Source organism: Rattus norvegicus, chromosome 8 (genome assembly GCF_036323735.1).
Source record: "Rattus norvegicus strain BN/NHsdMcwi chromosome 8, GRCr8, whole genome shotgun sequence".
NCBI lineage: Eukaryota > Metazoa > Chordata > Mammalia > Rodentia > Muridae > Rattus > Rattus norvegicus.
The window spans coordinates 38,086,865-38,110,953 of record NC_086026.1 but is presented as its reverse complement, the minus strand read 5'-3'; the positions used below and the strand labels follow the sequence as shown (position 1 = coordinate 38,110,953).

Genomic DNA, 24,089 nt, shown 5'->3' with positions numbered 1-24,089 from the left:
CACTCACTCCGCAGGAGACTGAGGCAGGAAAACAGTCAAGACCAGTCTGCTTAGACTCTATCTCAAAGCAAATCAAAACAAAACCAGAAAGTTGGATGTGATTTGCACAACTATAAGCCCAGAACTGGGGTGACAAAGGTAGATCATCTCAAGTTCAAAGTCAGCCTGGCCCACATAGCAAGTTTCACACATAGCCATAGCTGGCTAAAGAGCAAGATTCTTTCTCAGAAACAAAACAACCCAGGCCTTGTGGGTTGACTGGACTCTTGTATCCTAACTGACTGACAACAAACAGAATAGATATGAAACCGAAAGGCAGATGCCCCCCATCTAGTCAGCCCACGGAAGGCCTCACATACCAAACTCTTCCTCACTCCGGTCACGATGCAGGTAGATCCACAGCTTCCGACCAATGTCGTATTTCACACAAGGGTCCTTCTCATAATGCAATCGATCCAGTGCGCCACTCACTACCGTGTTCACCTAAGAACAGAGCAAAAGGAGATGTAGGACAACTCCAACCAAGATAATAAAGTTATCTGGGCGCCTAAGGAAAAACCAGTAGCTGTTAAAGTCAGAGAATAAACAGACTGGATCTCAGCCTAGCTCAGCCACTGGCTCACTGATCACTTTGAAAAGAACGGCAACTAAGAAACTAATTGATTTTCACTAGAATGATCCTGTGAACTGATTAACTGTAGAACCCTTTCCTTTGTTACAGGAGGAGGAGAGGTGACCCAGCAGTGAAGAGCACGTATTGCACCTCCAGGAGACCCGATGCCTTCTTCTGGGCTCCATGGGCACCTACGCTCATATGGCATACAGTAAGATAGGCACCTGTACACACAAAATATTTTAAAAAATGAATCTTAAAAAGAAAAATAAGGGGTTGGGGAATTTAGCTCAGTGGTAGAGCGCTTGCCTAGGAAGCGCAAGGCCCTGGGTTCAGTCCCCAGCTCCGGAAAAAAAAGAACAAAAAAAAAGAACAAAAAAAAAGGGGGGGGGGTTGGGGATTTAGCTCAGTGGTAGAGCGCTTGCCTAGCAAGTGCAAGGCCCTGGGTTCGGTCCCCAGCTCCGAAAAAAAAAAAAAAGAAAAAAGAAAAAAGAAAAAAAAAAAAAAAAAAACAAGACAGTTGTGCACTACTATGTGGATACTAGGAATCAAACCTGAGTCTTCTGAAACAACAGTTCTTCTTAAGCCACTGAGCCATTTCTCTACCCACCTGGTTGTAGTATTTTTAATGGGCTTATTTCATCATTCTTATTGTGTGCAAGATGTTGAGATCAGGCATACATTTGCCATAGTGCATGTGTGAAGGTCAGAAGGTCACAGGTCACTATTACTGTACTGGCTGGTTTTGTGTGTCAACTTGACACAAGCTAGACTCAGAGAGGAAGGAGCCTCACTTGAAAAAAACCCTTTCATGATATCCAGCTGTAAGGCATTTTCTCAATTAGTGATCAATGAGGGAGGGCTCAGCCCATTGTGGGTGGTGCCATCTGTGGACTGGTGGTCCTGGGTTCTGTAAGAAAACAGGCTGAGCAAGCCAGAGGAAGCAAGCCAGTAAAAGCACCCCTCCATTGCTTCTGCATCAGCTCCCACCTCCAGGTCCAGTCCTGACTTCCTTTGGTGATGAACAATGATGTGAGAGTGTAAGCTGAATAAACCCTCTCCTCCCCAACTTGCTTTTTGCTCATGGTGATTCACTGCAGCAACAGAAGCCCTGACTAAGACAATCTGAGGCAGATTCTCTCTTGCTGTTTCTGCCTCGTTGTGTATTCCAGGCTAGCTAGACCATAGGTTCTAGGTCATTCTCCCCAAGTATTGAGATTAAGATTTGCCACCGCATCCAACTTCACACGTAGACTCTAGGCATTGAACGTAGGTCAATCAGGCACGCACAGCAAGTGCCTTTAGCCACTGAACATTCAGGAGTCCAGGCTTCAAATTCAAAATCCTCCTGCTTCAGCCTCCCAAGGTAGCTGGTATTATAAATACATGCCATCATACCTAGCTGGTCTTTAATTTATTCATTTGATTGGTGGGGAGGGGGAGTGCTTCGTGACTAAGTTTCTCCATGTAGCTCTGGGTGTCCTGGCCTCAAACTCAAGCCTGCCTTTCTTTGCCTCCCAGGCGCTGGGACTGAAGACATGCACCGCCACACCTGACTACTCACTTGTTCTTCTTCTTCTTATTTTTTTTAAGATTTTATGTTAGGGAAACACATATGGCTCGTTGGTAAAGCATGTTCCTGGTATGTACAAGACCCTGGGTTCCTGGGTTCCTGGGTTCAACCCTCAGTAGCACAAGAAAAAAAAAAGTATAACTCACATTTGCTAATAGTTTTTCCTCAAACTTATTCTGAAATGAAGCCAAGAAAAACTATGTCTCTGACTCACCTGAGTGCTGGTGACATCAGGAGCAAGAAACTGAGAGTCCTTGAGCAGCTCACAGATCTCTGCCCGAGTGCCTTCTCCATTAGGCAGCCGAGCCGCAGCATCCCGAACTGACAGTAGAGAATGCAAAATCCAGGAGTCAAGCACAGCTCCAGTGAATGGCAACACCTCCTGACCTGTTCTGATGGGGTAGAGCTCCCTAGGATTACGGTTCCTGAGCCTCACCTGACTGGTCAGGGGCACACTGCCCTCTACTGGCCATCAACACTGCACTGCACCTTCCTACACGTTTAACACACCTATGGCAAAAAAATAGGTCCATGGATACCTTAGAATTGAATAGAGTGGTTCTCATCCCCAAACAGATCATCACACTCCCTTCTCCCAAGGCTTGGAAAATGTCACAGAAGAGAGGGTGAGCAGATTTTAAGAGAGAGAGGTTAAGGAGAACTAATAGGAAACAGTACCTTTTGGACGTGAGAGGGAGATGTTCTCCTAACTCTCAAAAGCTGTGATCACTACACAAAACCTGCACAAAATCTATCTAGTCACTATCCCAGCATGGATGGGAGGGTTTGAAAGGTTCCATTTCTAGTTGCAAAAGCTTCAGGAGTCATGGCAGCAAGTTGGAGATATGTCAGTTTTGTTTTGGGGAGAGTAATTAATTACCCATGCTTCAGCGGACAGCCCTATACCCACACCACACCCAGACGCATGCAGATGACACTAACTGGACTTAGCGGGATACACACAAATATATATAATATCCATTTTTAGTGAAAAGGCTAGGAGAGTGTCTGGGGGGAGGGACCAGGGAGACAATGGAGGAGGGAGTAAAGGGTGGATTAGACTAAAAAAAATTCAATCGTGTATAAAGGGAAGACGACAGATGACCCAGTAGTTCTATAAACTTGGTAAGAAAAGTAAATTAGCACTTCTTTCAACTATCAACAAACATAAACCACATACTGCTATTACTGTGCTGTTACAGTAAAAATTAAATACTTTCTATGTTACAAGCGTAACATACAAAATCACTTACACTGACACCCACTGGAAGTTACAGAAATTAGAACACCTGCTGCTACTGGGTCTTATTCAGTATCAAAACAAACATAATTTTGCATTTAAATGTTTTAACAATTTAATAATTACTCAAACATGACTGGCCTTTTTTGTAACTCTAAGTATTTTAAGAATTTAAATGCAAGTGGGTTGTGGTGTGTACACCTTTAATCCTAGTACTCAGGAGGTAGAGAGAGGTAGATCCCTGAGTTCAAGACCAGCCTGTTTTATAGACTGAGTTCCAGGACAGTCAAGGCTGCACAGAGAAGCCCTATCTAGGAGTTGGGTGGGTGGGTGGGGGATTCAAATACCTAATTCTAATTCTGGGAAGGAGCCCATAGGTCTCACTACCCAAGGGACTCATGATACAAGGAATGTCTGGTTCTTTCAGTTTTTGAGAGTGTTATGTGTAGCTTCAAATTCACTGCATAGCCTGGGCAACCTCACATTTACAACAGTCCTCAGCAGCCTAAGAACCGGGGTCACAGGTACATGTCACTGCTCTACGGAAAAGAAACCCTTTGAGAAAGCAAAACCCTACACTTGATGTAACTACTAACTTGTGAGCAGTTCATCAAAACGAAGATGAGTGCCTCTTGGCATTGATCTACCAGGGTAGAATCCACCCTGTCATTCCTCAGATTTGAAATCTTCTAAGACTGATCTTCTATCAATGGATGGAGTGCACAAGGGTTTGGGTTTTGTACACAAAGTATCAGTTTAATGTAAGGAAAGCTTTGGGGTACAAATAAGAAAGCCCTAGTAGTAAATACATGCCACATACCAAGAGACAGAATGGTGACATAGGCAGGCCGGTCAGAGCGCAGCAGTGAGTGCTCACGAGCCTTGTTGAGGGAGGTCTCCTTGTCAAACACGCCCTTCACTGGCCCCACCACAGACTCAAAGCCATGCATGCGAAAGGTGAATGCCTTATGGGGTTGGCTATACCTGTAACGCTCCTACAAAAAAAGGGCAAAAAATTGCTACTTCAGAATCAGTGGAGTTCTCCCTTATATTTTGCTACCTGGAAGAAAAGGCAGTCAAAAGTCTTCTTTCCTTTTCACACTATTTCTGCCTCCCAACAAATAGCCCCAACCAGTGAACTATCTGGGCTGAAGGATCTGAACACCCAAGGGGATGAGATCTAGGAAAGCCAGGCTCAGTGCTTCTGTGTTTACAACTTCTAAGGAGATCTTACCTGCTCTTGAAAAACCCGTTTCTCCTCTCCTGTGCTAGGCCGAACCACATAGTCAGTTCTTCTGGAACATAAAGAATTCCGTATCATTTCTGAGAGCAAGGAGGACTATTAGCCCTTTCTCAGCACCTAGAATGATTCCCTTGGCAGTGTGGAAGAATATCCTTTCATTAAGCACTCAACTCCTGCTCAGTCTGTTCGCCGGCTCTTACTGTAGCCCTACTATTTCCCACATTACTTTTTTCTTAGGCTCCTCAAATGTTTGGAAGAAACAGAAAGAGGGTGGCGTCTTCATCTACTGTTTTCAGTACTGTTGAAAATTAGCTCAATTTAATAACAAAGGAGTCACTCTTGGGAAGAAATAAAGCATTTAAAGTCATGAATGGCTTTCCTGCCTTCCAAAGAACCCCAAATTTGAATTCTAAACCTCCATTATGCGAATGGGTATGTGTAAAGTGTGTGTGTGTATGTGTGTTACACGAAGGCAGGCTGGGCCTCTGCATGTAGTGTGAACAGGTAGGAATCAGGAAACTGAGAAGACTTGGATTGAAGAGCACAGTCCTACAAGTCACGGCATGGAGTTCTTCACAGGCAGACCGTCTGTCTTTAGAGACCACTGCAGTCAGGAGCCATTCTTACAGAGAAGCTCAGATGTGCCCCCCCAGTGCGTTAAGACACATGAGTCAGTGGACTCTGGGTCTCTAAGGTCTGACACGTGGAAGCAAGTCAGCAGATGCAGAGCAGTAATGCTAGGACATGGCTTCCCGGGAAACCACCCACCACAAGAATACACTCACACTCGAGGCACAGGTGTCATGGCATCTGAGCTGTCTTCATTTTCCTGCTGAAGAAAGGGAACACATTATCAGGTAAATGGACCAGAGAATTCTCACTAGAAACCCAAGTAATGAATGAGAAAGTAAGAGGCATACCTTACAGAAAGCCTGGTCTTTGGTTTCTAGCCACAAGTGGAAGAGAGCGGCTAATTCCTTTTCATTATCTTGAGATTGACCTGTGGGGTAAAGGTGGGGCACACACAAAAACTAAGAAATATAAAGGATTATTCCAGAACACTGCCTTCTCTTCAGAAGCTCTACATATGCCAGAGAGAACATGTCAGAACCGGTCACTGGCCCTTCCCACATGCTCACGCCTCTCCTGATTGGCTGCGCTAAGCTCCAGGATGTCACTTTTTCAGATCTTTCATTCAACAAGTATTTATAGGGTAGCACTGTACAGCAAGCATGTGCATCAAGCTGTGCCCATGCAATGAACTCACTTTCTGTCCTCAGAGAGATCATACTGAGTAATGAATTCCTAAACAGAACCAGCTCCAGCAGAGGTACTGTTATAATGGGTGCTCCAAGTTTATACCAAGGAAGGACCCTGCTCTTGCAGATGAGAGAGCTCACTCCTCACACTGGTGCAACAGTAAAAAGACCCAAGGCAAGAAGCAGGCTAAGTCTGTGATCTGCCTAGAAGAAACTACTTCCTCTGTGACCTCTCTGTGAGTCACTCTACTCAGACTCCTGTTGGGGGACCTGGCTCATCTCTCGCATAGCCTAGCACCACCGTGGGATCAGGAACACACAGGCAGGCTATATGAGAAAGGGCAGCTCCACCCTCAACACAAGATCAAAGTCTACCCCAGTGATCTGCACTCCGGCCTCTGCAGTGTATCAGGCTCCGGGTAAGTGCCAGAGAAACAAATGACGGGCAAGCAGAGGGCCACAGTAAGTACAGGATGAAGAGCCAGCACGGCCATGGCCCCCTGGGCCTCACAGGTCACATGTGTTCACACACCATCTCCCCGGTCTCCACCCTCCTCACTGGCAGTAGATGTGAGCCCAGTGCTGTGGAGCCCCTGTCTCCTTCCCTGCTGTGACAAGATGTGGCTCCCCTCAGAAACACCAGGACACATTTCCCTGCGTCCCTGGATCTTCAACCACTCTTCTCTGTGACTACCTTCCCACCACTGATTTCGAGCATTAAAAACAAACAAAACAACAAAAAAACACAAACAGAAAAAAACAACTGGAGACCTAACTACTTACCAAGCAATTTCCACTGCTGGGTTTTCTCTTTGAATTCAACAAATGGAGAAAAACTGGAAGGAACTGCTGCAAGAAACAGATCACATGAACAAGCGTGACTCTAACCCTAACACAGACATAAACCTAAGGTCTGGGTGAGCCTGACTTGGTTTTGTTGTCGGTTTTTCTTTTTTTAATTTTTATTTACTTATTTGTATGTTTGTTTATGTGTGTCAGGAAAGACATCTAGGATATGTCTTATGTAAATGCATTGTTGAACTAATTTACTGCAAGAATTATTTAGACGAAAGAGGGAAAACATGATAAAATTTCACAGAGAAGAACCCACCTCGGCTTTCTCCAGCAAGATACTGCAGAGCAGGCAACACCAACTCAGCCCAGTTGGGGGCAGCAGAGAACCAGCTGTTGAGGGAGCTGGCTGGAGAAGACTGCCAATCCAAAACCCGGTCCTCCAGCTGAGGGAGGAAAGAGGGACCACAGTTAAGTTTCTCCCTATACCAGCAACTCTGAGATGTCAGCGCAGCAAGCAGGGCGTGTACATTCAGTTTGCCAAATTCCTGAATTAGCTGCAGTGCTGTTCGAGGGACCCAGCTGAGCTCTACTTCCCACAAGTGCTGCTTGTTGTCAAGATGACACACACTAAGTCATCCGGGAAGAAAGCCTTTCTTGAGGGACTGCCTCCTTCTGATTTCTGTGGGCAAATGTGAGGCATTTTCTTGATTAATAATTGCTATGGGAGGTCCCAGCCTACCATGTGTTGCCACCCCCGGGGGAATGGTCCTGGGTGATCTAGAGAGCAAGATGAGCAATCCAGGTAGCGCAAGCCAGTAAGCAGCACTCCTCCACGTTCCTACCTGGATGTCCCTGAAGGATGGACTGACTGTAAGCTGAAGTAAACCCTTTTTTCCCCAAGCTGTTTTGTCGATGATCTTTATCACAGCAACAGAAAGTAAGCAGAACCAGAAGCTAGAGACCATTCAAGAGCACCGCAATTGCATCTCTAAAACTCTTACCATAGGAAGGCTAGCCTGACTCTCCAGCAGCAAGATCTCTAACAGAAGAGAGAAAAAACTGGAAGATATTTCATTGATTCCAAGACAAGGCTTGATGTCTTCCAGGGGTCTAAAAAGGAAAGAAGAAAATGTAAGCATTTGATGTCTGAGCCCCACACAGTAGAAGGCGAGAGTCAATTCCTCCAAGCTGCAAATACACACGCACCTACACACACACACACCTACACACACACACACACACACACACACACACACACACACACACACACACACAAAGAAGGCGAGAGCCAATTCCTCCAAGCTGGCTCCTGACTTCCATATATGTAACAAATACACACGCACCTATACACATACATATCTCTCTCTCTCTCACACACACACACACACACACAATTTTGGGGTTTTTTTTAAACATAGAAGCGATCAAAAGGACAAAGAACACATGCCAGATTGACTCAGATTGCCTGAGCCTCCTCGTAAGCACAAGAGCTCAAGAGCTTACTTAAGAAAAGAGAACCTGGTACATTTTCCCAGCAAGCTCTCGGAGCTCAGCATGAATAGTGAACTCAGGTAAGTCGCAAGACTGGGCTGGCCCATGCTTAACTCCCTCCACCCAGTGCAGTCGGTTATATCTCCCTCACTCACTCTTCCTTGATAGACGATATTGCCAGGGGAGAGGGGGCCTGGGAGAGCGTTGGGACCCCTTCAGTATTGCTTAGGGGCTCAGCCAGATCCTCTGCCTCCGATTTAATCAACTTTATTTTCTTCTTTTTCTTCTCCTCCTTTTCCTTCACCTTTTTTTTAAGAACAGCCAAATCATACAAGGCTGGGAACAGGGGAAACACACAACACATACAAGTCACAAAACTGTGTCATCAAGTGAGAGGTCTTAGTTGCACACCCTTCTCCGAGGCCTGTCTGAAGACTCAGTAGTAAGACACTCCATATTTTTGAAAACCCAACTCAGTGCGTGACTGCTAATTTAATACCTAATAATGTGCTGTGCTGATCTGGTTTGACTTCATTTTATTCAAGTATCCATGTGCATGGCACATGTGCATCTACATGTGTATCATGTGTGGGTGTATGTATGCACACATGGAGACCAGATATTGCACATGTGCATCTACATGTGTATCATGTGTGGGTGTATGTGTACACACATGGAGACCAGATATTGACCTAGGCATCGTTCTCAATCACTCGCCCTGAAGCGGGGTTTCTATCTAGTATAGCTAGTCTACTTGCTCAAGAGGTCCTATCTTGCCTCCAGAGCACTGGGACTAGAGAGGGCTGTGACACCCAGCTTTTACATGGATGCTGGGAATACAAACTCAGATCTTCACCCTTGTACAGCAAGCACTATATCCACTGAGCTCTCTCCCCGAGGGCCTGCTGTGCTAATTTTAAATTCAGAGGGCAATTACAAAACAAAGGTGGTCTGCATAAAGAAAGCTACGATTCCATTTATTTTTGTTACATATGGACAATATGTCATACAATTTGGCATCAGCAGTCTGGTATCTAAGAGGGGACCCATAGTCTTTTACCTGCTAGAGAGCCCTTCCTGCCGGCATTTACTCGAGTCATGATGTCGCTGAGAGTCAGATCCCCTGTCAAAAGGTCTGGGTGATCCTAGATATGACATCAAAGATCTGGTTATAAAGGTCTAAAGGTCTAGAAAGGTCTAAAAATTGATGGTGTCTGTGCCAATTTACCTAATAAATACAGTATGTCAGGGATACCTGAGGGAATCATGTTAAACAAAAATACTTATTGCTCTTCACAGTGGAGAAAAACCTGGCTCCCTTTCTGCTGTACGGCAGCTGCAGTTCATAAAACCCCTCTGCGTCCTTATTCTTATCTCATGTGCTCACACAACAGTCTTAATACTATTATAGTTTACAAGTCTGAAAATAGGATGCTGAGGACATAGGTTTGCTTGATTATCACTGTAAGCGGAGCAGACAGACCCAATTTTGGCTCCCTGCTCTTCCTACGTGACCTCTCTCAGATGGCTGTCTGTCTTCACACTGTTTCTCTACTTTGATGTACTGCCATATTGAAATGAGAATGGAGGTCACACAAAATGGAATAGCACAAAGCTTGGCTCTTGGCTCTGCCACTAGCCGCAGGATAAACTCGGCCTCTGGGACTGGAAGGGGAGATCATGACTCTCACATACCAATGTAACCGCAAAGACTGGATGACGCGTACACTGTCAACCGTGCCTTGTAAAGCCAGAGCACTTGACTGGCTTCTCATACCTCTGATGCCAAGCAGCCTTTCTTGTTGCTCCTGTCTTTGACAGTGATAAATAACAAAAAAGCACAACCCAGATAGTACTAACACTGTCTCAGGACAAATCAGAGGCATCACACTGAAAATTACGAATGGCCACTCCCACCGCAATCTTACTGGTTGATGTTTCCGCTTCTCATGGTGTTTCTTTAACATTAACTTCAGGTCACTGTCCCCCAGTTCTATTTTATCTGAAAGTAAATGAACCAAACCACATGGACCAGGTCATTCACTGTGATGGTGCTCTAACTGAAATCTGACTAATCACTCAGATATTCAAAAGCACGGTGGGCCTCTGGTCCTGTGTGCTACTTCTCATTCTGTGTGCGATGAGCAGCACAAGTCTTCATAATGTCCCAGGATCAGCACTGTTTGTCAAACTGTGTACCTTTTTTTTTTTTAAAAAAAAAAAAATACATGAACCAATAAATGGTTTCAGCTCCTTAGCAAACTAATAAGCACACCTGAGAGGCAGTCTCACTTGGCTCCCACTCCAAATCCAAGTTCGTTTTTGTCTTTACAGTCTACTGAGTTGCTATGGGTCTGGCTACACATTCTACTAATAGTTCAAGCACGATTATGCTTTTTTTTTAACCAAAAATAGCAATTGATTAGTTTCTGAGAATGATTTCAAAACAAAGAAAAGCAGGGATGCCTGCATGGTACCAGTTCTCCACATCTCCCTCGTCTAAGTAGCACTGCTGTTTGTTGTCAGGCAAGAATCCAGTCCCCACCTCCCTAAGGAGCGCTCACTTTTCTACACCATGATGTCTTGGAACTGCAGTAGCATCAGCTCAGTTCTCACCTGCAGTTTTCATATCCGTGGTGGAAAGCGTGGGCACCACCCTCAGGGGCACCGCAGGACTAGGAGAGCGTGCTGGAGAGCTTGGAAGCCATGAGCTGAGATCTTCAAAAGAAAATTTTTCTTGTAAATCCAACGTGGCTGTGGACTCCAATAGGGGAGATTGGGTAAGTGGCCATTTGGGTTCAACAGGGCTAAGCCAACAACATGGAGGCCAGGGTTCCACATTCCTTTCTGACCCTTCCCCAGATGAGCTGGAGCACACATTTAAACGGCTCTTCCAGGAGAGAGACTTCAACAGAGTGATGGGGTCGCATTGCAGCAGGCCAACAGTCACTACTACTCTCCTGTAAGGGGAAAAGCAGTTCTCTCAAGTGGCACAATGGGACCAGAGGCCTACTGTGCAGAGACCCTGTCCTGCAGGGATCTGTCCAGGACGCTCTCTCTAACCTCAGTGCCTCATGAGCACAGGAATAAAAGGGCATGTAGTCACTCCTAGACAGTGTCTCAACAACTCAACCACCAAGAACTGGTCACCCACTCTCCGCCCCCCAACAAGACAGAGGGCCCCTTTACTGGGAAGTATATGGCTACCACTGGCTCCAAAACCCTAACTCCCCAGAAATACCCAAGGACACTCACCCTCCTCATCAGACGACAGGGCAGTGTCGCCACACTCCTCCTTCACTTCCCTCAAGACTTTCAGGTAACGCTGCTGGGTCCGCCACTCCCGCTCCTCCGGGCTTCGGGATGGTGAATGGTGCTTGTGTCGAAAGGGAAGAGCCGGGCCGCTCGTGCGAGCCATCTCCAGGAGATCCTATCAAGAGACCAAATGAGGAGGACGGTCACCACCAACTCTCCATGTTTTACACTCCTCAATGTTAAAAAGCCCAACTCTCCCCCCTCCAAATGACAAAGAAATATACAGATACATAATTATATACAGTAAAAAGTACCTAAAGTTTGACATTCATGATATAAAAAAACAAAACCTGAAATTTCATGAGTACCAACACAACATCGCAAGTGAAAAACGCTGCGCCGTATCTGTGCCACAGACTGAAACCCACACACAGTAAATGAACACTGAAAATTGGGCACACAATTACCTTCAGGCTCCATGTGTTGCATATTAAATCTAATTTTGTTTATAACTATGTCTTACTCCCACCCCCAAATACACCAGTATTTTAAACATCTGAAAAAATCCTGAAATTCAAAACACTTCTGATTGTAAAAAGATCTCAAGAAATACTCAGCCTGAGTTACAAGGTGGAAAATACCCCATTTTAGTATCAGCTGCTTCCCTCAGAATTAATACTTATATTAAACATCTAGATATTTGTATACTAAGTCTCAAAGAACAACTTAAAGGACTCATTAGAGGGCCAGTGAGATGCTCAGAAGGCATAGACACTTGCCACTAAGCCTGGCAAAGACTCTAGTACGTTGTCCTCTCAGTGTCACACGTGCTCTACTCCCAGTAACTTCTGCCCCAGAGAGTTATCAGACTGGAAAGGGGCCTGAGGCCACCAAACTCTATGTTCTGCATATATGTGACAGAATCAGGTCAGCATGTACTTCCCATCAATTCCAAAGCTTCCTAGCTATCCTCAAAACCCAGCAGTCTGAAACCCTTGGTTTCTCTTTGTAAATACTGATTCCAGGAAGCACTCTGTTTTTCATGTTTTATTATCTCTGAAATCTAAAATCACGCTCCTAAGAGGAAAAGACAAAGCCCAACTTTTGTTAGTGGTTCTTTCGGTGTTTGTAGTAGAACCACGCGATGCCCTCTGTATACCACGCTGTGTGCCTAGCTCAGAGTACTACTTACACTTCTGGAAGCAAGAATCTGTCTCAGCAGCCGGTGGAAATACTGCTGTTGGGAGCTGAGGTACCGCTTGTACTGTGACTTGAAGCAGAGCTGCCGATACTTGACCACCTCAGGGTTAAAGTGTCCATCTTAAAAACAGAGGACAATTGTATATGCATCGGTCCACACACCAAATGAGCTGTGCGTGATGTGGCTGCAGCACAGAAAGAACACCTGACTATGTAGGAAAGAAACCCAAAGACAAGACCCAAGAAAGACAGACCCAAAAGTAAAAGAATATAAATAAATAAACAAAACAAAATACAACTCAGTTAAGGTTACTACTCATAGTAACTCAATTGTGCTTACTCATAGTAACCACATAACACAATTAACTTCAAAACTAGAACTGAAGGGCTGGAGAGATGGCTCAGCGGTTAAGAGCACCGACTGCTCTTCCAGAGGTCCTGAGTTCAAATCCCAGCAACCACATGGTGGCTCACAACCATCTGTAATGAGATTCGATGCCCTCTTCTGGTGTGTCTGAAGACAGCTACAGTGTACTCACATATAATAAATAAATATTAAAAAAAAAAAAAAAACTAGAACTGAAATACAGCACCAAGTCAGAGAAATACACAAAAGTCTCCAGCCCCACCTCTATATCCTGTTGTGTACTTGAGGGCGCACAGCACACCACTCATTTCTATAAGGACCCTATGTAACCTCTGAAATCCTGCCAGGGTCCCTACTCTGAGGGAAGACAGTGATCAGAGACCTGGGTCAAAATCAAACAGATTGCTAACAACAAAGGTGAACTTGTATTTAAACTAATACCCATCAACGGAGGAAAAGCAGCTGTGTATAGTCGTGTGCCTGACACCCCAGCTCTCTGAAGGTCAGGCAGGATGATAAACCCAGTTAGGGCCACTCTGGACAACCAAGGGAGAACTGTCTCTTACAAAAATGAAGGGGGCTTGGGCCTGCAACTCAATGGTAGAATATTCACCTAGCATGTATGTGAGCCTTCAAATACTAACTTAAAACCCTGAGAATAACAAGAGATTTGAAATGATAGGCCTACTCTCTCCAGTCTTCAGCCACAATTAACTATTCCAGTTTAACAAGACTTAAGGAGCTAACGCTGCCCCTTCAGACCAATCTGCCAAAACAAAGACACCCAAGAACAAGGGAGGAAGAGGCTTCTGGTCTCCACAGGTCAGAGAACAAACTGTGATTTAAGAGTGACCTCCACCCTCTTCTGGTGCATCTGAGGACAGCTACAGTGTACTCATATACAGTAAATAAGTAAATCTTTAAAAAAAAAAAAAGAAAGAAAAGAAAAGAGTGACCTCCAATTGCCTCGAAATGTCTTCAGTAATAGCTGATTCAGGCAAAGATCAGTGGTGGAAGGGACCCTAGGTGAAACAAAAGCTTCTAAGAAACAAGTCTTGATCCCAAAACACCACTCAATAAATATCAACAAAAAAAAAATAAAAAAGATGCCCCTATACTCAAGAATTGTAGCAAGGCACTGTGGTCCATGCCCTTACCACCAGCACTCAGGAGACAGGTGAGTGCATCACTGGGACTCTGGAGGCCAGCACAGACGCAACTTTACCAAGTGAACACAGGTAGCCACCATTCCCAATGGTAGGAAACTGGTGCTTTGTGCCTCTTGAAATGGTATAGTAGGAAGGAAGGAGATGTCCTACATAACACTGTTACCAAAAGCATTTGATACAAACCTAATATGGAAGCAGTAAGACAAATTCCCAGAAAGTAGAAGTGTATAACAAAAATCAGCTGTATAAAAAAACAGACAAAACAAAACCTGCCAGTGTCCAGAAAAGAAACAAACAAAATCCTCTATACACAGAACTAACAGACACAAACAGACCCAAGTCAAAACACACTGCATGCTCCCTGAGTATGCTATGGATTTAAACAGCAACTTACAAAGCCATTTCAGGAGCAGTTAAGAAAATAAATGTGGGGGCTGGAGAGATGGCTCAGTGGTTAAGAGGTCCTGAGCTCAACTCCTAGCAACCACATGGTGGCTCACAACCATCTGTTAATGAGATCTGATGCACTTTCTGATGTTTCTGAAGACAGTGACAGCCTACTTATACTAAATAAATAAATCAAAAGGAAAAGAGAGAAAGAAGAAAACAAATTCAAGAAGTAGTCTATATTACTTGCTCAGTGTAAATTCTTCTACAGACAACTAACAGGGCTGATTATGTGGGGGATGTCCTTTGTGAGAAGATCTAAATGCTAAGACAGAAGTGATGATTTGTGTGTAGAATCCCAGGCAAGCTAAAGCAAGGAGACAGTCAAAAACTCAGGGCCAGCCCAGGCTACACAGTGAGACCCATCTTTAAAAGAGAAAGATGCACACGGCTATGAGATGTCACACTTCTTTGCAGGAAAAAAAAGCGAACAACAAGCTAGTATCTGTCTTCCATTTTTAAGTTTAAAAACTATCATAAAGGGGTTGGGGATTTAGCTCAGTGGTAGAGCGCTTGCCTAGCAAACGCAAGGCCCTGGGTTCAGTCCCCAGCTCCGAAAAAAAGAAAAAAGAAAAAAAAAAAAAAACAAACAAAAAAAACCAAACAAACAACAATCATAAAGATCTTCTGGGTGCTGACAATGCTTTCTTACGATGGTTACACAGCTGAGTACTTTCTATCTAAATCAATCTATGTACTATCTGTCTATGTACTTTCTATCGTAAATCAATACAACTCTTATTTTTTAAAAATAGCATAGGCTGCAAATAAATACAGAAAGCCACTGTCCTCAGATGCCACATCAGTCCATGAGATGAGGATTTTAAAAGCATGTGTGCATTAAGTGAACGAGTGCTCAACCCATCACAAACAAAATGCTGAGCTACAGACCTCGGAAGAGCTTCTGGGCGATGTGCAGAGGGTTTCCGAAGCGGAAGTTCTCCCCACTGAATAGGGCAAGGATGAGCTCATTCTGCTGCTCTACAGTGTCTGTAGGAAACTGCGGCAGAAACTGCTGGAGATGTTCACGCTGAGAGTCACTTAGTACTTCCTGCCATGTGGAGAGGCTGACGACGTCAAAGAATATTTCAGGCTGGGAGAATGTGAAGAAAAAGCAACAGATAAAGAAATAAATATTTAAGGTTGTGTGTGTCAATGCAGTGTTTTTATCGCTGTCGAGTACACATTCCAGGAGTTTTAAGTATATTCGCATTTCTTATGTAGCCATCACTACAGTCCTGAAGTTCTTTAAACAGACTAAAATTCTAATGATTTTTGACTCAATTCTCAAAAATCAGAGATTAACTGGCTATGGTTATACACACCTGTATTCCCAGCACTTAGGAGGCAGACACAGGAGGATTGTGAGTTCAAGTCCAGCCTGGGCTGCTTGGCAAGCCCCTACTTCAAAACAAAATAAGAGCTTATCAAAGACAGTACACAAATTACAATATAGCAGCACATGATAACCCAGGGAAAAGCTGTAAGGAAGCCATCTCTGCCAACCAGGGTATGATGGCAGCTACATGAATTCAACTTAAAGTAAACAGCAGGAAAAAGTAATTGAGGTGAGTGGTCGTCTAAGAAGAAAGAACTAAAAAATGAAAGAGGGCAGGACGGACTTCAGACTTTTAATTAATACACAGTTTATTCTACTTTGAGATTGTAGCTTTGGCTGTCTGGAACTCACTCTGTAGATCAGACAGCTTTGAACTCACATACATCAACGTGCCTCTGCCTCCCAAGTGCTAAGATTAAAGGTGTGCGTGCACCAAGTCCAGCACAGACTACATACTGGATGTCTATGTAGTGACTAATAAGCTTAACACACAAATTACAAAGTAGCTTAAGAACTGTTAAAGTATACAGAAGTGCATAGCTCAAAAAAGCCTACCCTAGATGATGTCAGGATAGTTAAACGAATCAGAAAGGGGGAACGTGCTGGAAGAGCTAAAACAAAATCATAGAAGCAAAAGAACTAACAGCAAAGAAGATTATCATGGTGGACGGTGGAATTGAAAGCAAGACAGAAGAGGTCTTACCTAGGGACTTAAATGGTATTCTTCCGTACTACCTTAGGTGGTTACCCACACAGTTCTGGGGGAGAAGAAACCTATTGTTTTATGGTGATGTTTTGTTTTTAAGATGGTCTTGAACTGGTGAGCTGAAGTGATCTTCCTGCCTCAGCCTCCAGAGTAGGTAAACATACTGGTGAATGCCATTCACACCTAGACATGAATGTTTTACCATTGCTTAAAATATATACATGTATATAAATGTGCTGATACATAGGTATTTATTTTATTCTTTTCTGTGGTTTGTTTTAATAAGCAACTTCAGGAAATGTTTCATTTGATCAAGGAAAGGGAGGGTATAACAGTAGAAAGAAAAGCCACGTAAACCTGTTAGGTAATTATGACTTTACCCCAACAACATAACGGAACCATGGAAATTTAAATAGGAAGCTGCATAACTCAACCATAAAATACCCTTTCATGAATGTATCCCAATCACTTAAGACTCAATATCTAATTATCTTTTCCTAAAATCTTGTTTTTTCCATTCAATTTTAGTTTTAGTATCTAACTCGTCTGGCATGAACTAGGTACATAATAAAGTCAGCACTGGATGATAGAACAGATCTCAGAAAGAAACTTCCTTGACAGAGTACACAGAGAAGATCCAAATGAGGGCTGGATGTGAAGTTCAGTTGGCAGAATGTTGGTCCACCACACTGTCCACATAAACAAGGCTTGGTGGTATATATTGTTACTCCCAGTGCTTAAGTGGAGGAAGAAGGATCACAGACTCAAGGTTATCTCAAAGCCAACCTAGGCTATGAGACCCGATGGCAGAGGGGAAGGGGGAGGGGGAGAAAAGAGGAGAGAGAGCAAGCACAGACAAGCCCTCTCTTAACAGATGGTAGCTCCCTTCCTAATGATGGCTTTACACCTGTGAAAGTCATCAAAGCCGTGCCAATGTTCTGTCCCAGGACACACTACTCCTGACCAGAAGGTTCCCATATGAACGCAGACAAAGCTGGGTTTGTTTAATGTTTCACAACAGGAAAATCATTTACAGGAAACACAATGCTACTCGTAAAATAGCCAACTTTTTTTTTTAATTAGTGAAAATTATCTTGTTATAATATGATTTACTTATATCATGGTATTATTCTGGTATTATTCTGAAAGGCTGATCAAACATGTAGACTATATCTTATACTGTCTTCCTTAATCAGAATACTAACTTCACTGTACTTTTACACATAGTAAGGGAACACTGCTGAAATGTGGAAAATAAAAGGGAGCAAGGAAAGCAGAGGGCAGAGGAAAGGGGGTCAGAAGAGGGGAAAGGAGACGCTTGCAACAATGTTCCTACTCACATCCTCCAGCAGGTCTTCAGGCAGACTAACCCTGGTTCCACCCAGAAGGCAGTCCTCCATGATCCCTGTACTGTGACCATCTCCACAAGGACCAAGTTCTAGGGGATCTGTCAGCATGTGATCCAAGGAATCCATTGTTTCTTCTCCACAGGTACACTACCTAAAAATACACCCTGAGACAGAAAATCAGAGATCAGGCGGATGCTAATATTCAATCTCAAGTCTTGTTCTTTAAAAGCAGAGGGCAGGGTCTCATTCTGTATCCCAAAATGGCCTATAATTCACTATACAGCCTAGGCTGGCCTCAAACAGGCAACAGTCCTCCTGTCCTAGCATTTCTACAGTAGGTTACAGAGTAAGTAGCCATGCCTGGTTCCAATCTCCTTTTACATCAGGTCCTTTTCTCTAACCATACAGCTCTCCTCTCCTTCCATCCTTTCAACACTCCGTTTCCATCAATTTTCCAGTCTTACCTAATCTAGTAAGACTTCTCAAAACACTTCTACAACAACTTCTAAATTCTTACGTTTCTTACACTTTCATGTTATAGAAGAGTAAGACCCAGAAATTAAGTGGAAATCCTGCACGGTCAATCAAGTGCATAATCCCAGTACTTGGGAGGATAAGGCAGGAGGATCACAAATTCCAGGCCAGCCTGGGGTATGTCATGAGGACTTGTCTCAAAAAAATAATAAATGACAGACCATGGTCCACAACTATAAGTTCCAAGGTCAATAAACTATTTGAACAATTATAAATCCACAGGCTTGATTGGCAAGATACTGTAGTGTGTTAAAGTGAGTGCCACACTAACCTAATGACCTGAGAATGATCCCTAGACCCCACCACAGAAGGAAAGGAACTCCTCCACAGGAATGGTATGGATGTCTACACACACACACACACACACACACACACACACACACACGTTTTTAATGTAAGATTGTTTTTAAAAAGCCATGAATCCCACAGACATTAGTAAGACTCAGATACTAACTAACCAATTCTCTCGTCTTGTTTTTTAAGGCGGGAGTAGGTTTCTGCACCCCAGTTTGCACCCCAGTTTTCACGGGATCCTTACAGCTGTGCTAACTGTAGCTCTGCTACACACACTAACTGAAGATCAGAGTTTGGAAATGACTTCCCAACTCTAGGTTGGCCTGCCTGCAGATGTTAACATCATACACAACGCTTCTTGCTTATACTCTCAATTTAAACTGTAAACACTTGATATGATTTTATTCCGTCCACAGTAATTCCTAGGACTCCAATCACCAGCCTGTTATTAGTTGTCAATGGACAATCTGACCTTCAGGCCCATGTAAATTAATGCAAGTTTCTTCTTTCCTGTAATAACTGAACAGGGCTGGCCATTCTTTTTTAGAAAACTAAATACATGATTGTATTTAGGGAACATTTCTCAAAGCTGGAATCAGGTTTGAAGCTAAGGCTGAAGTTCTGAACTGTGCTAACAAAACGCACAGTGAACTTGAGCTCATCACTCTAACTCAGCGGTTCTCTGCCTTCCCAACGCTGTGACCCTTTAAAACCGTTTCTCAGGTTGTGGTGACCACCCCACCCCCACCCCCCAGCCATGAAACCCATTTCGTTGCTACTTCATAACTGCAATTTTGCTGTTACATGTGTTTTCCAATGGTCTTAGATGACCAGTCTGAAAAGGTCATTCAACCCCCACTCCAGAAGGGTCAGGAGGCAGTTTGAGAACTGTTCTCCATGTACTGGGTTCTTATCGCTATTACTGACAGCCCACAAAAAATGGGAAGATCAACCAGATTTCTACCCTGGGGCGGTCACTTATCTGTGACATCTTACTTCACCAGGTGTCAGGCTCCCTACCTGTACGGAGTTGGACCAGAGCCTCCCCACCATTATTTCTACTCTTAAGATCTTACAGGGAATCTCCAGCAAACTGAGTTTACAAAACAATGAAGATACTCCCCGATTCCCAAGTCCTCAAATGAAAAAGAGCAAGCCGAAAATGAAGCTCTTTTCTGCAAAAATGATTTCAAGTTCTGACAGTATTTCAGATCAAGGAAAGATACGGTGAGGGTTACACGGACACAAACAACTGTGTGGTCCCGAGGTAACTATGCGGTCACATCTCCAGCACACTGAGAATTGAAGACATCCTAAATGTATGTGGCGACTAAATAACTGAGTTAAAGTGAGAAAGGAACAAGACACCGGCACTTAACAAAACTTCAAAAACATAGGAGCAACCTGATGCTGAGAATAAAATCCTCTTACCGTACGTGGCATAGGCAGCGTGCAAAGTCAGTTACCTCATCTGACAGGTGCATAATGTACACAACTCGCTCAGAAGCTTCTTCCAGTGCCGACGGTTGGTTAAGCTAAACGTTAATATCTAGTGACAACCTCTGTCTTGCCACTTACTCTCTCAAAATACGAAAACACCGGCGCTACCAGCGAGCTGAAACCCCGGAAGCTGCAGATTTCTAAGTGTTGGGGTGTCCGGGACTTCCTCGCTAGACCAGGAAGGCCTCTTCTCTGCACCTGGGGCTAGCCCACCCTCCAGACCCTCCCGAGCAAGCTGCGAGCAAGGCTCTCCGGCCGTAGCCCCACGTCTCCAGCCCCACCTGCGCGCAGCGCGCCGCGGCCCCGCCCCTCCCCCACACGTCCTCACCCCAACCCTCGCCCACCCGGTCGTCGCACGCCACGCGTGGAGCCCGCCGCGTGCCCACGGTGACGTTGACCTCGGAGCCCGACTTCTCCCGTTCTCACCGCTTCTTTCCTTCCCCCGTTACCCATCAAACCCGACGCCTGGGCCCGCCCTCACCTCAGCCGGGTCCGCGGGTCTCACCCGGGGCTCGTCCGGCCGTGGGCTCCCGGACGCGCTCGCTCCCGCAAGGAGTTTGGGTGCGCGCACGTTCCGGGCTCCGGCAGCGGAAGGGGCGGGACCTGTAGGGGCGAACCCTAACGGCGGGGCGGGGCGGGGCGACTTGGGCAGGACGGGCGGGGGCGGAGCCTGTGACAGCACCTGAACCGCCCCGACGAGTACCCTACCACCCTCTACAGCGCCCAGCAGAAGGCAAGTTCCACTCTGTGCTGATTCTCAGGTTCAGGAACTTTGGAGGACAAAGCTATGTCGCTTTTTGTCAGCTGCAAAACAAGAGCACAGCTCGACCAGACGCTGTGCTAACAACCACTTCTTGTGGGACAAAATTTTTCCTAGGGAGACTCAACACAAGTCTACTCACCATAGGATCCGACGGCAGACCAAAGTACAGATACCACCTAAGTCCAACTTGGTGAACTATTATTGGGATTACTTACAGGAGTATTGACGAGGGGTTACTTAACAAGAGCAGACATTACTTAACTGTAAAACCAAAGGTCACCCCAGCATGGATGACAACTCTCAAAAGCTGGGTACCTGGAACACAATGCACAGCCTACAAGCAGCTCAACAAGTTGCAGTGGGTCCTTTCCAGGTGCCTTAGTTGATCTAAACCTCTTCCAGGCAGTTCAGATGGTTCCTGCTGCCTCCAGGTACCTGGTCTGCCCTCAGAGTCAACTTCATAGCTTTTTCCCTCTCAGAATCCTCTTCTCGGCTTCGCTTCCCACCATCTGCGGGGTCTCTCAGTTTTTATCGTTTATTCTGGCAGAGAGGGGGCCTAGAGAATCTGGTCAGTTTCGGGGACTTCCTGAAGATATTTTGAGTTGCTTACCTTCCTGTTTAAAAGAGCTTCCCTGCAGGAGAAGAAAACCGTTAGACACCACCACTCCATTGTGAAGGCTTTGCTGAGGCTACTAGACAGTGGAGAAACTCTTGCAGTCTTGAAGGTTGGCCAAGTATAACACAGTCCCTAGCCCATGTCTCCAAGTCCACACAACTTCCAGAAAGTATAAATATCGAAAACTTACCTTCTCAGTCATCATTATGCCTGCTTTCTCTAAGAACATCTTATTTAGAGTGTCTTCTCAAGTATTCCACAGCTTTACTCTCTGGTCCTTGGTAGATTATCCAGTTCTTTGGGTTTAATAAACACGTCAGGGGAGCAGGACGTGCCAAGCATGTGTTTCCCTCAATGGGAAAAAAATGCTTTCCAAATAAAGCCAAATCTTTGCGCGCGCGCGCACGCGCGCACACACACACACACACACACACACACACACACACACACACACCCTCTCCTGCATTGGCTCTAGAGATGTTCGTAGATCCTGTTAGAGTTAGAAACCACCATTTAGAAATGGCAATGCAGCCTCATTCTGGGTGACCAGACAGGAGAGCATCAAAACACTACAAATTGCCATTTTCATTAGCCCTTATTTTTAGAGCAGTTTTAGGGTCATAGCAAAATTTAACAAAGCATAGGTTTACCTCAAATCCCACCCCACCCCACCCCCATGCACACACACACACACACACACTTCACTCACAGGAATGGTACATATATCAAATAATTGATGGATCCATGTGATATTGTTTCGCTGTCCACCCCAAAATTAATTACGCTCCACCTACTCGTGTTTACAACTCCCCTTCCTCTCTCCCACACCACTGATCTGTGAAGTGTCATTTGGCCATCAAACCTGCCCCGTCCCTGCCTTAGACCTCCAAATACTGGCATTCTCATGAATGGCACCACACTTGGCAGAGACTGAATCTCTTTTCCCACTGAATAGGAAATAATATGCTCTGGCTTTGGTAGAGGGGATGGAAGGCAGGCTCTCTGCCACCAAGCCACACCCCGAAGCCTTGTGCTGTTGTGATATTAATTTGAATTTCCCTGGTGGTAGCAGATGTGGGACATTTTTCCGTTCATTTATTTGTGTCTATTCTTTTTTTTTAATTATTTTTTAGGTGTTTATTCTTGATGAAGAATTCTTTGTGCCATTTTTCACCAGGACTCTTTCTTTCTCTTTTGTCGAATTTGTGTTCTTTGTGTACTTCAGCTAACAGTCCTTCATCAGACATATCATCTGAAAGCATTTTTTTCCCCTAAGTCTGCCTCTCCATCTCTTGCTCTCACGATATTGAATTCTGTCTTGATGGTAAACACCTCTCAGCTGTGGGGGTTTTGTTTTTTTGTTTTTTGTTTTTGTTTTTGTTTTTGGTTGGTTGGTTTTTGGGTTGACTGGTGGTTTGGTTTGTTTTCTTGCCCTGCGATTTTTTATCTTACAGAGCACACATGGGGCCACATACACACTAAGGATCACTGTCAGCTTAGGACCCCCGAGACCAAGTTCTCAACACAAAGGAGATTATTTGCCTCAGAGGGACATAGGGCTGGGTATAAGAGACAAAGAGAGGTGATAGAGGAAGAAGGAGAAGGGGAAGGTACAAGGGAGAGGGATGTTTGTCCCAAAGGGAGACAAAGGATTGCCTCTAGATAGAAGAGACAGTCTTAGCACATACAGAAATGGTAGTTTTTAAAGACAAAAGGGGAAACCCCATTAGGATGAGGTGTTTAATTTTAATTGGGCACATTAATTGGGTGAGCCAAAGGTGGCTTTTGATTGCTGCTAGACATCAATACTTTGATACCTGGACCTTGGTAGTCAGCCTCAGGAGGGGGAAGTGGCCAAATAAGGGAACAGACCTTGGTGGCTAGCTCTAGGAATGTAATCTAAGGGTTTTTAGCAAGGCGGAGGGAATGGGAGAGAAGGGCAGGGCCAGTCAGAGCCATGCTCACCACACTCCAGCTGGCCAGAGGCCCTTCACTAGGCAAGGGCTCCACCTTTGAGTTCTATCTCTAGCCCGGGTCATTTCTTCTGGTTGAACAGAGAGCACTAGTTAAAGATTTCTAGAGACAGGCCTTTAGTAAAGGGGTAAGTTGAGGGGCAGGGGAAGTGGAAGTACTCTAGAACCCTATTATGGGGCCTTGGTTTCTTCAGTGAGCATATGATTCTCAGTCACCCTCCCCATGCAATGGATGGCTACAGGTGGCTGGATTTGAGTGTTCCATTTCCCCAGCTCAGTGAGGCTCTGAGAAACTCTTCAGGTTAGGCTTTAGTTAATTAGTTTACCCTGAGCTAGTTAGGAAGTAAGGTGCTTTGCTATCTT

At 44.7% G+C, this 24,089-nt stretch overlaps 1 protein-coding gene across 25 annotated transcripts in view; it reads right to left on the bottom strand.

Annotated features, from left to right (window-relative positions):
• Nfrkb (nuclear factor related to kappa B binding protein) overlaps nt 1-21,380 on the bottom strand; it is a 31,933-nt gene extending 10,553 nt beyond the window's left edge. The window contains exons 1-18 of one of the 25 annotated variants that reach the window (XM_006242753.5): nt 20,856-21,380; nt 18,038-18,210; nt 15,544-15,745; nt 12,662-12,789; nt 11,470-11,644; nt 10,831-10,968; nt 10,143-10,216; nt 9,275-9,359; nt 8,370-8,550; nt 7,725-7,833; nt 7,040-7,166; nt 6,712-6,777; nt 5,590-5,669; nt 5,455-5,501; nt 4,661-4,721; nt 4,247-4,421; nt 2,401-2,507; nt 360-483 (exon numbers count right to left, since the gene is read on the bottom strand). In XM_006242753.5, the coding sequence (XP_006242815.1) occupies nt 360-483; nt 2,401-2,507; nt 4,247-4,421; nt 4,661-4,721; nt 5,455-5,501; nt 5,590-5,669; nt 6,712-6,777; nt 7,040-7,166; nt 7,725-7,833; nt 8,370-8,550; nt 9,275-9,359; nt 10,143-10,216; nt 10,831-10,968; nt 11,470-11,644; nt 12,662-12,789; nt 15,544-15,745; nt 18,038-18,172 (2,014 nt within the window). In that variant the 5' untranslated portion in view covers nt 18,173-18,210; nt 20,856-21,380. Of the gene's footprint in view, nt 1-359; nt 484-2,400; nt 2,508-2,622; nt 2,697-4,246; nt 4,422-4,660; nt 4,722-5,454; nt 5,502-5,589; nt 5,670-6,711; nt 6,778-7,039; nt 7,167-7,724; nt 7,834-8,369; nt 8,551-9,274; nt 9,360-10,142; nt 10,217-10,830; nt 11,172-11,469; nt 11,645-12,661; nt 12,790-15,543; nt 15,746-16,694; nt 16,881-18,037; nt 18,211-20,305; nt 20,720-20,855 lie in introns of those variants that run through there. The other 24 variants (XM_063265380.1, XM_006242756.5, XM_063265383.1 and 21 more) reach the window with 24 other exon arrangements.
• Between the last annotated feature and the right edge of the window lie 2,709 nt (nt 21,381-24,089).